Raw genomic sequence first — 15,000 nt, forward strand, 5'->3', positions numbered from 1 at the left:
TATTATATATATAAAATATGTATGAGATATATATATATATATAATATATATAATATATATAATATATATAATATATATATATAATATATATAATATGTATGAGATATATATATATATTATATATATATAATATATATAATATATATAATATATATATAATATATATAATATATATATAATATATATAATATATATATATGATATATATACAATATATATATAAGATATATATAATATATATAAGATATATATTATAAGATATATAGGATATATGTATATATATGATATATAAGATACATATATATATGATATATAAGATATATATAATATATATAACATACATATATATAATATATATAAGATATATATATAAGATATATATATAAGATATATATAATATATGTATAATATATATGTATAATATATATATAATATATGTATAATTGATATATATATATAATATATGTATAATATATATATAATATATGTATAATATATATATAATATGTATAATATATATATATTTGTAAAATATATATATGTATAATATATATATATATAATATATTTATAATATATATATATAATATATGTATAATATATATATTATATATGTATAATATACATAATATATGTATAATATATATATAATATATGTATAATATATATATAATATATGTATAATATATATATAATATATGTATAATATATATATAATATATGTATAATATATATATAATATATGATCAATATATATATATAATATATGTATAATATATATATAATATATGTATAATACATATATATATAATATATGTATAATATATATATATATAATATATGTATAATATATGTATAATATATATATAATATATGTATAATATATATACATTATATATGTATAATATATATATATATAATATATGTATAATATATATATATAATATAGGTATAATATATATATATGTATAATATATATATAATATATGTATAATATATATATAATATATTTATAATATATATATATATAATATATATAATATATGTATAATAGATATATATTATATATGTATAATATATATATGTATAATATATATATATATAATATATATAATATAAGTATAATATATAATATATGTGTAATATATACAATATATGTATAATATATATACATAATATATAATATATTATATATTATATATATAATATATATATATATATATATATATATATATATATATATATATTGACGTAGGTGTATACTCTTTTTATTTATTTTAACCTTGTGCTTTTATGGGATTATATCGATAGTTGAAATGGAATGGGGAAGGTAGGGGTTTTTTTGTGCGGCTTTGTGCCTGAACGAATATATTTGGTGCAATAAATTTAGCTTTTATTTAAAAAAAATAAGAAAGAAAATAGGGTTGATTTTTTAAAAGATGGAAATAAAAACAAGCAAAGAGCGTAGTCACTTCGTGGAAGAAGTTGAATAAGCGATGGTGCACCGAGAAATGAGATATTTTTATATTGCTTGAGATTATCGAACGAAGAAGGGTGCAAAGACAGTACGATATAGTTTTTTTTAAAACAAATAAAAATAAAATTAGAATAGAGTCTTATAAACGAAAGGAAGATAGCTTAGTTGAAGAGGAAGACGCACATTTAATATGAAAAGTAAAAAAAGAAATAAGGAATGTTTTTTGGGGTTTTTTTTGGTGGAAGCGGGGGACAGTAAAGAACTAAACATTGTAAAAATTACACAATGTAACACGTATTAAAAAAGAACACAATTTTGTTTGAGTATTTAAGCAAACTTGGATATTAAAAGACTTACACCACCACGATATAATGACTTATGCAAATCAAATTGGTATACAGAATGCTTTCTATAAGTTTCCGGATTTCTTTTTTCGTATGAGCACATTTATTGATAGTACAAACATGAAACTCTAATCTCATTTGAAGTAATCTCCTCCAGTTGCAATGCACTTGATATACTATTCCATCAACTTATGAAAAGCTTTATGGAAGTCCTCTTTGTTAAGCGTATCAATAACCCTCGTTACAGCTTTTTTTCGTCTCAATTGTCTCGTTGAATCTCTTATTCCACTCAAAAAACAAAAACAAAACAAAATGATGCTTGATTCATGCAAGATGGTCAAAAAGCAGTCTGAAACATTCCATGCGTTGATGTTGCATTCTTTTCAAGTTTAAAATATTTTATTGCGCAGTGGTCTTCTTAAGTGGCCTTACGTCCAGATTAAATTTTGGAAAAGTACTAGTTCTGACAATCAGACATTATTAGAGTGTATTCCAACTACTGTTTATTTGAACCTGAAATCATAAAAATTGATCGGTCATCTCATAAGATGTATACCATTAAGATACTGCATTATAAGAGTCTACGACAATTTTAATTGCCTATACAAAAAAGGTCTGGAAACTTATTCAAGGCACCTCGTAGATGAAAATGACTTAATTAACTTATAACAATTCTCCAACACTTATGGGCGCTAGCACGGTTTAATAGTCATAAAACATGTTTTATGGTTAAATATCTTTAATGAATGAAAGAAATAAAAACTAATTGAATCTGCTATGGTATTATCTTTTAAAATGAATGGGCACCGAGATGGTCTCCTAGGAGTTACTTCTTTTTATTAAAAAGAGTGTACGAGCCGCTCAGGTATTACATCCTCCTTTTAAGATGAGTTAATGTAGCATATGTACTGTTGTCACCAGAACTCATCCTAGGTAATACCTCCTCCATTTTAGGTGGGGTAGGCCGCAGAGATAGTGTATTACTTTTTATGGTGTTCCGTCTCTTTCTAGAAGGTAGATTACTCCTAAGTCTGCTCTCTCTATTCAGAATTGGTATTATAGTATATGTTCTGTTGTAATGGTAACATCCTTTAGGACATTACCTCCTGTTCTAACGATCAGTGTATGTAGTTTGTTCACCATGATATTCGCTATGTCTAATAGAAATATTCAACCGGAGAGAACATAATTTTGCTGGCAGTAAATACATATATGGGGTTTCTAAATAATACGGCATAATCACGTTGAGTCACATATTCCCACTAGATCACGGAAGGTAAGCAACTTTGAAACTGGTCAGTAGGGATGTGACAACAGCATATTCTTTTCATTGTTTTGACTCTCGAGTATATATCCGACACAGTAAGACTCAGTTAATCAACCGAGAACCACGTCACTCTACATTAAAACATATGAAATATCAACTGATATATACTCGAACGTCAAAACAATAAAAAGAATATTCTGTGTTCATAGCCCTACAGATCCAAAAAATAACATGCGTGACAATTTTGAAATAACAGGTGCTGCACGTGCTCTCCGTTAATATCGCCATTGTTTCAAGTTAAGGATCTCTCCATGCTACTGAAATCAGACAGTGCCGACTCAATAAAGGAGTAAATGTAGATTACTCAACACTTGCATCACAATTCAACCTACATCCGCCGTTACAGGCGGTATCCATTGTATGTCAAGGTTTAATAGAGGTCATGATGATATCATCTATATGCGCAGAACTTATGCACCAAGAAAAGCATAAAATTCTATAAGAACCAAAATGATTTTTTATTCGGTATCTCTGATTTTTGTACAACTTTAGCTGTGCGAAATGTGTGCTTCAGCCTTGATGTCATACCTGGAGCCATCGATGGAATGGTGTTGATTACGCTGACAAACTCGTACATTGGTATGCAATGGATCTACTAATTAATGGCTACGCTATGCACTGCCGAGACTGCAGTGACATCTGAAGGTTTTATACGGGGGGAAATGATACCCCCCCAAAGAAAAAACATTTTTGCTGTTAACGTGACCTGATAAAGGGAAGTGAGTTTCATCACCGAAACCGATCAATTTGTAGATTAATAATTCTACTTATATCTATTTAGATGATTTTAAATCATTATTCTATTTATCTCGATTCTGAATGAGGTTTAATAATATCACTAATATTGACGAATTTGTTAAGTGGATGCACGTTTATAGGCAGTATATTAGATTAGATGATTTGTTCTACTACAGAGTAATATTCAAGGCATAATTTCGTTAATGTAACCAGCATTCTATTTTGTGTTCATGAAACAATGTCGTGATTATTTTTTTAGATTAACGTACAGAATAATTAAAAGTCAACAGTTTGTAAACAAAAAATAAAGACAAACGCTAATAATATTCTCTATCGATGCGTGTACTATTAACGTGTGAAAAGTGTTTGGTATTGTTTTTATTGCGGAATTCATATTAACATATGAACACAGAAAATGAGAAATTGTCACTGAGAGAATCTTTTAACTTTGCTAAAATTGAGCGATTACTCGTGGTTTTAAGAGTTTTATTTGGAGAGGGATAGTGGTAAGATAAATATTATGTTTTTACATTTTAGTATGACGTCATCTTTATCATCATTTTTATTGTCATTTGTCAGCGATCCATGTACCATCGGTTACAGCAAATTTGCCACTATTGCATTGACGTAACGTCACACAATCTCTCATTTACACCCTCCCTCCCTCTTTCTTTGTTTCTATTTCCTTCCTTTCTAATTACTTTCTGTCCATTCCCATGCGTCATAGAAGTCTGATCAAAACTGCATTGAGAATTATTGTGTGGAAAAATATTTTTTTCCGCACAAGAGGTCGTTCGTTTTAATAGTCCTACTCGTGTCTTCCTAGCGCTTCAACTTTTTACATGACAAAAAATAGGAGGCTTTACGTATTACCTTATAATTCGCAGTGTTAATCAAAGAAGGCGTAAAATAACATTTTTTGTCTTTAGAGTAACTTGAGCAAGAATTGAACCGGAGTCTCGCCATTTATAACGAAGACTCTAAACATTATACCTAAATGGGTTGATGAGGTAAATTTAATAGGATGGATGTGATGTTGAGAAGGTCGACAGCCAGCACTAGTTTTGCAGAAGACCACTACAAAGAAGCAGAATCCAGTACACTCGAACAAATTCCTTTGATCTTGTCTAACCGAGTCATCATCATTTCTCAAGCAGAAAAAAAGTTTGTGTGTGTGTAAGTGTGTGTGCGTGCGTGTATAACTTGCAACGGCGATATGGTTTGTAATTCTCTTAAAAAAATTGTTGTGTGCATTTGTGTCAGCGTCAGATATATGTCAGGAATTCCATTGGTGAGAAGGAGGTGGGCGCCTTTTACGAACTCGATGAAGCTCCAACATGATATTCCTCACCCTTCCCGCGATGGTTGCAAAATTTTGGAAAGGCGAGACAGGAGCAAAATGAAACCGTGAAAACAAGTAATGCAGGAACATTCATAGTAAGAGGCACTTCGCGTTGCAGATAATATGACCCCCCCCCCAAAAAAAAAAAACAACGAACAAGAAAATTTGAAAAAAGAAAAATTCAAAATTTAAAAAGCAATCAAATATAAAATAAAAAAAGTATTCTTCCAACAAAAAAAAACACACACGTGCACACACAGGATCCCCCCCACACACGCATACCCACAGAGGATCCCCCACCAACATTCGTCAAAAACTAATAAGAGTTGGAAAAGGGAGAAGATTATTTAATTGTATTGTATGTCAGATTCAAAAATAGTGAAATTTAGGATTGAATGCGACTGAAAGAGTAGCGCGTGTCGGGAATAAATTTAAAAAAATAAAGCTATAAGAAAACATTGTATGATCAACGAAGAGAGAACGGAAAACTCATATAATATATATATATAATGTATGTATAATATATATATATCATGTAAAATAACTTTTTCATTTAAATGTTGCATGCTTTTTATCTTAACGTATTTCAACGCAACATTTTAAAGACATTTTCAGATTTACCAATGCCTTATAGTAATATCTCTCTCTCTCTCTCTCTCTCTCTCTCTCTTCTACTCTTCTATAAAAGGAACTTTATCCGTGTCTGTGAGTTTGTTCCCTATGAACTCGAAAACGGCTGGCCCGATTTTATGAAATTTTACACGAAGGAACTTCCTTTGCCTGGCAGTGTTCTCAGATAGGCTTTTTGTCTAAATATCTCCGATAATTAAAATAATCCGATGAAAGAAGGAACAGGCGATTTGGATCAATGTTAACACCTTACACAGCCTAACATCAAAGTGCATCTAAATTTTTTTTTTACTACACAAGTCGAAATGTTCGGCATATTAAATCAGTAGTAGTTTCATTTAGATGGCAGGGGTGCGTCTGAAATGAATGTTTATCTTTTGAACACGACTGATGTATGATACTTGAGGTTTTGCATTTTAACTTTTAATTCAATCAATCAGATATAAAACTAATTTTATAAAATCAACAGTAGGTTCGCTTCAGTGCAATATAGACTATAATATATTGTGAAATAAGTCATATACGAGATGCATATAAGCTTCTTCCCTGTATACAGCGATTGGTTCCCAACCAGATCAGGCAACCAATCGATTTGATCGAAAAATGGGTAATTTCCACAATTTCGATACCAATAAAACATGGTGTGTGAAACACGGGTTGATCATCATTCAACACCGAGTAACGTCGAGTTATCTTGCTAGTATTCTTATAAATATAATACAATAGCACTTATATATTGATAATTTATATTCATATGTTGTCCTAAGTAATACATATTTGAATCCAGTATTTAAGAAAATACAAAATTACTCTGTATTTACAATATATCACAATAAACATACCTTTAAATATATAGCATGAAAGGTCTTGCTTTGTTAGAAATTTGATAAAAACCACGGTGCCTTTTTACCCCTAATCCATGGACCCATATTATTCTTTTTCTCTGATTGTTTTCATAACATGCAATTTTCGTGATGAAGTCAATCGAATCCTCTCAGATTTGAATGTGTCGGAAGGGTGTAAGCAAATTGATTTAATTGAAATAAATCTTGCCCGATTATAGTCTTAATACATTCGCAGCACACCTAGCTGATGTCTTATACTCTTGTACACTAATTGTTATGCCTATTAACATTTCTATTTTTATTTGAATATTTAAAGATAATGTTTAAGTTACAAATAAAATATAACCTGTTATTTTTATGGACGTTGTCTGTGAATGGAAACTTTACGATAGCCCTGTAGTCTATTTGGCCCAAATGATGTGGGTGTTGAAACTAAGTCTGCATCCGCCAATTTCAAATCACAACAAATTAACTTACATAAAACCAATTATATATATATATATATATATATATATATATATATATATATATATATATATATATATATAAAACCAATTATATATATATATAAAACCAATTATATATATATATAAAACCAATTATATATATATATAAAACCAATTATATATATATATATAAAACCAATTATATATATATATATATAAAACCAATTATATATATATATAAAACCAATTATATATATATATATAAAACCAATTATATATATATATAAAACCAATTATATATATATATATATAAAACCAATCATATATATATATATAAAACCAATTATATATATATACATAAAACCAATTATATATATATAAAATCAATTATATATATTTATATATATATACATAAAACCAATTATATATAACCAATTATATATATATAACTAATTATATATATATATAACCAATTATATATATATATATGCATAAAACCAATTATATATATAAAACCAATTATATATATATATATATATATATGCATGAAACCCAATTATATATACATAAAACCAATTATATATATAAAACCAATTATATATATATAACTAAAACCAATTATATATATATATATAAATAAAACCAATTATATATATATACATAAAACCAATTATATATATATGCATAAACCAATTATATATATATACATAAAACCAATTATATATACATACATTAAACCAATTATATATAATTATATTGTATTTTTTAATTAAAACAAATATGAATTTTTCATTTAATATTTTTTTTAAATTGTATTTATTTTTACTTTTTAATTTTAACTAATTTATTTATAGTTCATTTATTTTACTTATTATATATATATATATATATATATATATATATATATATATATATATATATATATCGCAAACGGTGAGTGGGTACATTTTTACAGACCCATTTATTTAGCTTCCAAAAGGCAATGATCAAATATTGTGGAGGGTGAAGATGAGATATTTCTGTAAACTAAGACCTACGTATATGCAGCATTTACTGATTCATGTCGTGGAATAACAAAAAGTGCCATTTTGTTGTCACATATTTGTTGTGCATTACAATCTATAGTCAATTAATATATTGATAAACTAACAGTTACCCATCATTTTCTTTTAAGACTTTCAAGCCATCGGGAAAGGCTCCAGTGCTCTACCTTGCCGTTGCTGAATAATACAAGCTATCTACTATTCTTTATCCGTGATAATGGGCACTAAAAATGAATCGCCCTAATGTTGTCTTCAAAATTGATGAAGATCTCACGAAATGCTTGGTATCGTTAAAATCGTGTAATACTTTTTAAAAAAATTCAATTTTCACCCCAAACAAGGCACAGTACTACTTAGAAGTAGGGGGCTACTATCGGAGACATAAGTTGCAGGGGTATTATGAAGGGAGATGAGTAGTAAGATATCTGTTCACATCACACTTGAACTTCTGCATGTCAGTACAGTTGGGAAAGCAGAATCTCGGAAGAAAGTTCCAAAGTCTAGCAGTTCTGGGGAAGAAATTACATGAGTAGAAGGCTTTCTTACACCTAGGGATCTCTACTGTGAAGGGGTAGAATTAAGCTGCTCGTCGGGTTTGTCGGAGGTTTTCACGATCGGGGGTACAAGTGCTTGTAGTTCGTCAGAACATTCACTATTAAAGTACTTGTAGAGAGATGCAACATTTTGTCGATGGCACAGAAGCTGAAGTTTAGATGACAGTTCAGGACCTATCAAATTGGCGACTCTCTTTTGAACCCTGTCAAGGAGTGAGAGACAAGTAGCAGATGCACCAACCCAAATGTGACCACAGTACTCCATACAAGGGCGAATGGTGGCCTTATAGGCGTACAGGATACTTTTAGGCATAATTAGCTTTCTAGCACGATAGAGAGAGCCCGCCTTCTTAGCAACAGCCTTAACAATGTTCTTATGTAAAATTCTTTCGTATCCTCTGTTGCGTGAGTAACGCAACAAATGTCCGATGACTTACAATTTAAAGTTTTAGTAAGCTGCAGTTATAATTCTGTTATATTATTAAAATACATATTGACGTAAATGTATGTATTTTGTTTTCATTTTTTATAGATAGCTGAAACTTATGCTTTCCTCCCAAGAGAAGCGGTCACCAGGTTTCTCATGTCCTGCTCCGACTGCCAGAAACGAATGCACTTATCCGGCGAGAATACAACCGCGACTAATAATGGCAGCAGCAACACCGCGAATAATCCCAACGGTGGCAGCAGCAATACCCACAATAACGCCGGCGTCGGTGGGGGCGTCGGCGTTGTCGGTGGTGGCATCGTCGGGGTAGGTGCAGGCAACAACAGTGCGGCCGTGAACAACATCCACATGAGTGATGACCCGCCAATTATAGATTTCAGCGTGCCTATCACCCAGACATATTTGAATCACATGCGAAACAAGGGTTACTACTACCAAGACGACGTGAGTATCATTTCATATTTATTGCAACTTTTTGTGCTTCAAGTTATCCATTTCCTTGAGTATATATTGTAAGAAATATTGTGCGTGTATATTTGGACAGCATTTTAAAAACATTATTAAAGACGACGGAAAAATTCTCTTTAATCCTGCATTTAATTTTTCCCCCCATTTTTGTTACTTTTCTTGTGTGAAAATTAAAATATTGATATACACGTCATATGTATTTCTTCAAATGCTTTAGCTGGGAACAAGATGTAGTAAATATCAAGGAAAGAGAGTGTGTGGTGAATACATTTTGCAGTAGCTGCGTGGTATCAGCTGATTGCAAAGTTCTTGTAAGGAGACAACCAGTAAGTCAGATAATGGGGTTAGTAATTGGGTCGCAATGAGGGAGAAGAGTGTGTGATCTTGTGGAAAAGCTTTAGAGTTTTGTGTAGATGATTTCGATGATTTTCATTTTCGTTACATTTGGTTCGTAATATGTATTTGTGATATGGGTTAAGATTACTATGACTTCGAAGAAAAGACAGTTATATTTTTTCTAGATCTCAGAAGATTGCGCTAAGATCGACATACGAATGGTTACGCGGCGGAAGAGTCATGGTTGTGTAACCGACATAACTATTAGTTTCTGGATTATTGTACGAATTATACTTTCCCATAGAGCATTTAAATCTATAGATGCCGTTGTTTTGTGGAACGGTTTTTGTGTTTAGGACACATTTTTATTACTAGTAGATTTTTAGTTTTAAATTTTTATAGTAAATGATAATTCAAAGTAGATTGTTGTTTACTGATAATAGGTATCTATGTATGGTATTTCTTGTAGCCTTTTCTTCTAATTAAAAGTTAGGTTGCATTTGATTGCAGTAGAATATGTTCATGGAATTCGAGTCATGGTTCTGTGCGATATTCATATTTTTGGCAATACTTTAAGTCTTATACTATATATTTTACTTTTTAGTTTCGAATAAAATTGGGAAGTTCATAAAAAGGTTTTATTTGTTTATTGTCCTCAGCGAGAATAAGTATATCGTCTATATATCGTGCATAAAGACGTAGTTACGCGTAAATATTCTAGTTTCTAGATCACTCATGTAGAATTCGCTAAAGACTGGTCCGAGAACAGATCCCATGGAAACACCGTCAATTTGGGTATACATGTAGCCTTTGTGATCATAGGAAGGCACTTGAGTAGTGTAGATTAATAAGTTTTCAAAATTTTTCTTAGTTAACTTTTAGGGATAGACGGGTTGTGGCTTATATTATCGTTATTTATATTTGTTTCCCCCCTAAACTATCGGTGATAATCAATCCTGTTTTGTGTGGAGGATGGTTAAAAAAATATCAACCAACTATCATATCACAAGTCATCACCTCAATCTATTCCTTAACAAAAATCCTTAAGGGACATATAAGCCCATATTTCTTCAGTATTAAATTAACACAAAAAAGAACTTATAAATTCTTTAATCTAAACAGGACAATAACAAAAATTATCGCATCAATCGATGTAGAAAGCCTATTCACTAATGTACCTTAAAATACATACATATTCCTCGATCAAAAATACCATCACTTACGTCGCCTTCTACAACAGACTAAGATAAAATAATTTAAAAGTAATTATTATTTTGTGTCAGGGAAGTACCTTTATATGATTACAAATAAACGGAGTTGCCTAGAAATCGCTTCTCAGACCGATCTTCAGTAGATTTTATATGAGTAATCTAGAAAAATTATTTAAACGAACTATCAAACCGCCTATTAAAGTATGAGTTGGAGAGTCTAGCACAATCTCCCAATATCTACAACAAAACATAACTGCACCCGTCTGAATTCTGATAAATCTTTATCTAAAACTCCCAACAAATGTAAAAGAATTGAAAATATTCGAAAACGTCTTCGCTGGCACATTTCACAAAAACACAGATATTTTAAAATGCTTATCGTAATCCTCCTTCATACTCTTCACCTTCCATGCGACCCAGTTACTAACCTCAGTATCTGATTTTTTGCTGAACTTGCTACCGGAACTTAGCAGTCTGCTGATCTCAAGCAGCTACTATAAAAATATATTCTCTTACCACTCACTTTTTGATGACGCCGGAGTTTGTTCCCGGCGAAAACGCTCGAAGAAATATGTATGGGTCTTTTATCAACATTTTTGATTTTCACACAAAATGACCATAAGAAAAATGGAAGAAAAGGTATAAATAGAAGGATTCCGTTGTCTTTAAAAATATACATGGGAATAATTATGCCCAAAAGTATGATTATTTCCCTTTAATAACTAGAAAATTGAACAACAATTTGGATATCAAATCCCCCCCCCCAAAAAAAATTAAATAAAAAAAAAAAAGGAAAACAATTTGATGAATGACTTGCGTTATGGCTATTGTTTGTGTCTCGTTATGTTGTGTGTCTGTAAGTTTAACTGTTTGTAAAATTCTTTTTTAACTCTAAAGTTCAGACTCTGTTTTCCCGTATAGTTTTTTAATATGAAACAAATGTATTATTACACCCAAGGATTACACATTTTTGTTGGAATCGCAGATAATGTAATGTACAACACAGTTTAGATTGTTCATTAAAATTAGAACTACGTAAGGCATCAGATTTTACGAAGAAAACAAGCTGACAAAAAAGTGTACTTAAGCAAGAAATTTATAATCTGTATAATTTTTATGATTTCTTTTTTACGAATTTGCACGAAAAACATTACGCATTGAATTAAACGCTTATTTTAAATATACAAACGCCATTTTTCATGTTAGACTAAACCATTTGAGTAGAACTCGTGAAATATTAAGATGAGAAAATGAAAAAAATGTTGGTTTTTTTTTTACCATTCTATGAGGAAAATTGAAATAATCTGAAATTACAGCAAATAATCACTAGTCAAAATTCTACGACCAACACGGACTAAATGACGAAGGATTAAAAAGAAACCCGTAATTTGCTATTAAACATTATTTTATTCTGCGGGCGATATCGATTGCCGTGCTTTACTGTTAAATAATCACGGTATTTCTACACTAGACTTTTCGTTAATAAGAGTCGACTATGTAGCAAATCGCGATTTCAATGACACTTTAAAATCTAATCTCTATCGTTCATTGGAAGGTGAAAACATCTTAGATCATAATTTAACCTTCTACGCGATTACATGTATGAAATTAGTACTTGAATAACTAAGAATCAATTAAGATCGAATCTGTCCGATCGAGATTCATGAAACAAACATGCCCAATCTTTCGTTAGTACCAACATTAATGATCAACGTTTTATTTTTTTAGGGTTTAAAGTTAGGGTTTTAAGGATTATTTAATTCCGAAATATAATAACATATGAATTGTATCCTGCTGTACAGATTATCACGTCTTTGTGGTATATTAAGTGTAGAATATAATAAGTCATTATTTTTGTCACGACAAATCACAATTTTGCAGTTTATTTAAGGCTGAAACGTTACATTTTGACATATTTGGCTCATAATTGAGATGGATTAGGGTAATAGCTATCGCATATGTTCCTAACACTATCAATATGTATAAGGACTACACTAGTTCTGATAAGATTTGAACTCAGTATGACAAAGTTCACAATCGATGACGATATATATTTGATCAACCACGTCCTGCTTTACGAACTGATGCCGAATTTCTTATGGACTCATGGTATGGAAATCAACAGAATTTATGTTTTTATGGAGTTTGTTTCCTGTATTAACGGAAATTGGTGAATCATTTTACGATTTGAAAACCACTTTTTCCTTTTGTTTACTTTTGAGGAAGTTTTTTTTTTTTTAATTTCTTTTAAGGGATGAAAGGTTCTTAAATCCAAACCAAACTCTTCACATTCTTAGTGGAACCAGCTTGTTTAAATATTATTCCCGGCTTTTCAATCATAAATTCTCTTCGGCGTTTTCCCGGACTGATTCGGGATTCTCTGTCAAGATTCGGAACTTATTGCACAAGAACTTAAATTCTCTGGTTGCCAATAACATACAAGTACTACACTCTACAGGCCTAAGTAAAATCCTATATTGTTCTGGCCCTAGAGAAAGGGTCATAAAGAACGACTCGAACAACGGGTTTATGTGGAAAAGTGAATAAAACGACTGTTAGTCTGTAACCTCGGGTTAGGTCGAAATAATTCGTTGTTTATCTCTCTTCCGCCGCGTGGAGACACAAGATCGGAAAGAGGTTAAATAGGCCAGCACTCCAAGTGAAGGAGCACCCTTGTCATGCTAAAATAAGTCTGAGTAGGTCCGGCGATATTCCTCGGCAAGAACGCTTCAGACAACAAGCGAAAGACTTGCTCCTCTCAAATGCCGGGGGGATCGACTTCCTACCGCTACCAAGCACATTTATATTCATTCAACAGCAAAAATCCCACCGAAATGGCCCAGCTTCCCTTCGGAATTTTCGATGTCAGAGTCCCTATAATTTCCCACAAGAGTTCTCGTTTTTATAATGATTAGTAGAGTCCATTACAAGTGAATGGGCAAGTCCCGATAACAGTTACCTACTTTTTCAGATGATGTTTTCTCCGTCGGCAATGTCGGATCGGCTTCGACCATTCCAACTAGAAGAAACAAAATATTTTTATTCAACTCTTGTCTGCTTTCTTTCACGAACTGTTTCCAAGAAACGACGCATTTTCTTTCTTTTTATTTATTTATTTATTTATTTCGGTACAACAATTGCTGGCTATCTTGAAACTAAAATTGCCCATCAGAAATCACTTGTTGTGGCAGCCGCTGGCCACCGAGAGACTAGACTGAATCGTAGCGAGAAATGGAACAAAACAGAAATAAAAACGAGCATTTTCGTCATGCGAGATTTTCGATAAACGCAAACAAATATGGCGGACTTTTCGTTAGACGATGGATCAGGTGAGCTGTTATTGACGCGTACAAAAATAAAGTTATCGGCTATCCGAACGGCACCATTTTAGAATGTAAAGTGAAACCAGAGAGAAAAACATTCGACATTTTCTGTTAAATATCATACGGTTCAAATTCTGTTTTCATTTTTTTCTTCTTTCTTTTATTTGTTCATTGTTTGGATTCTTTCAATTTTGTTTGTTTATTTCATTCATTTATGTTTCCTTGTTTTCTCCATGAAATTCGCTGTTAATATTAAATGTTACTTCTCTATTTCACTTTTTCTTTTATGCAATCTCTTTCTTTCTTTCTGTAAATTTTATTTCTTTTTATTTTCTTTTGCCGTTATATTCTTTCTATCTCTTTCGTTATTTCTCTATCTTAAAAAATATTTTTTCCTTGTTTTTTTCCTTTTGTTGTTGTTTTTTCTGTATTTCTTGTCTTTGCATTTTATTGTTTTCACGTATAACTT

The 15,000-nt window shown here is 30.6% G+C and overlaps 1 protein-coding gene across 2 annotated transcripts in view; it reads left to right on the forward strand.

The window, feature by feature from the left end:
* The window catches only part of LOC145259121 (nucleolar protein 4-like), a 1,685,616-nt gene that overhangs the window by 968,358 nt on the left and 702,258 nt on the right, over window positions 1–15,000 (forward strand). For both annotated transcript variants that reach the window (XM_080116807.1, XM_080116798.1), the window contains exon 4: window positions 9,278–9,637. In XM_080116807.1, coding sequence (XP_079972933.1) covers window positions 9,278–9,637 — 360 coding nt within the window. The remainder of the gene's footprint in view (window positions 1–9,277; window positions 9,638–15,000) is intronic.

This window comes from Euprymna scolopes, chromosome 3, assembly GCF_053919585.1.
Source record: "Euprymna scolopes isolate OS-2025 chromosome 3, ASM5391958v1, whole genome shotgun sequence".
NCBI lineage: Eukaryota > Metazoa > Mollusca > Cephalopoda > Sepiida > Sepiolidae > Euprymna > Euprymna scolopes.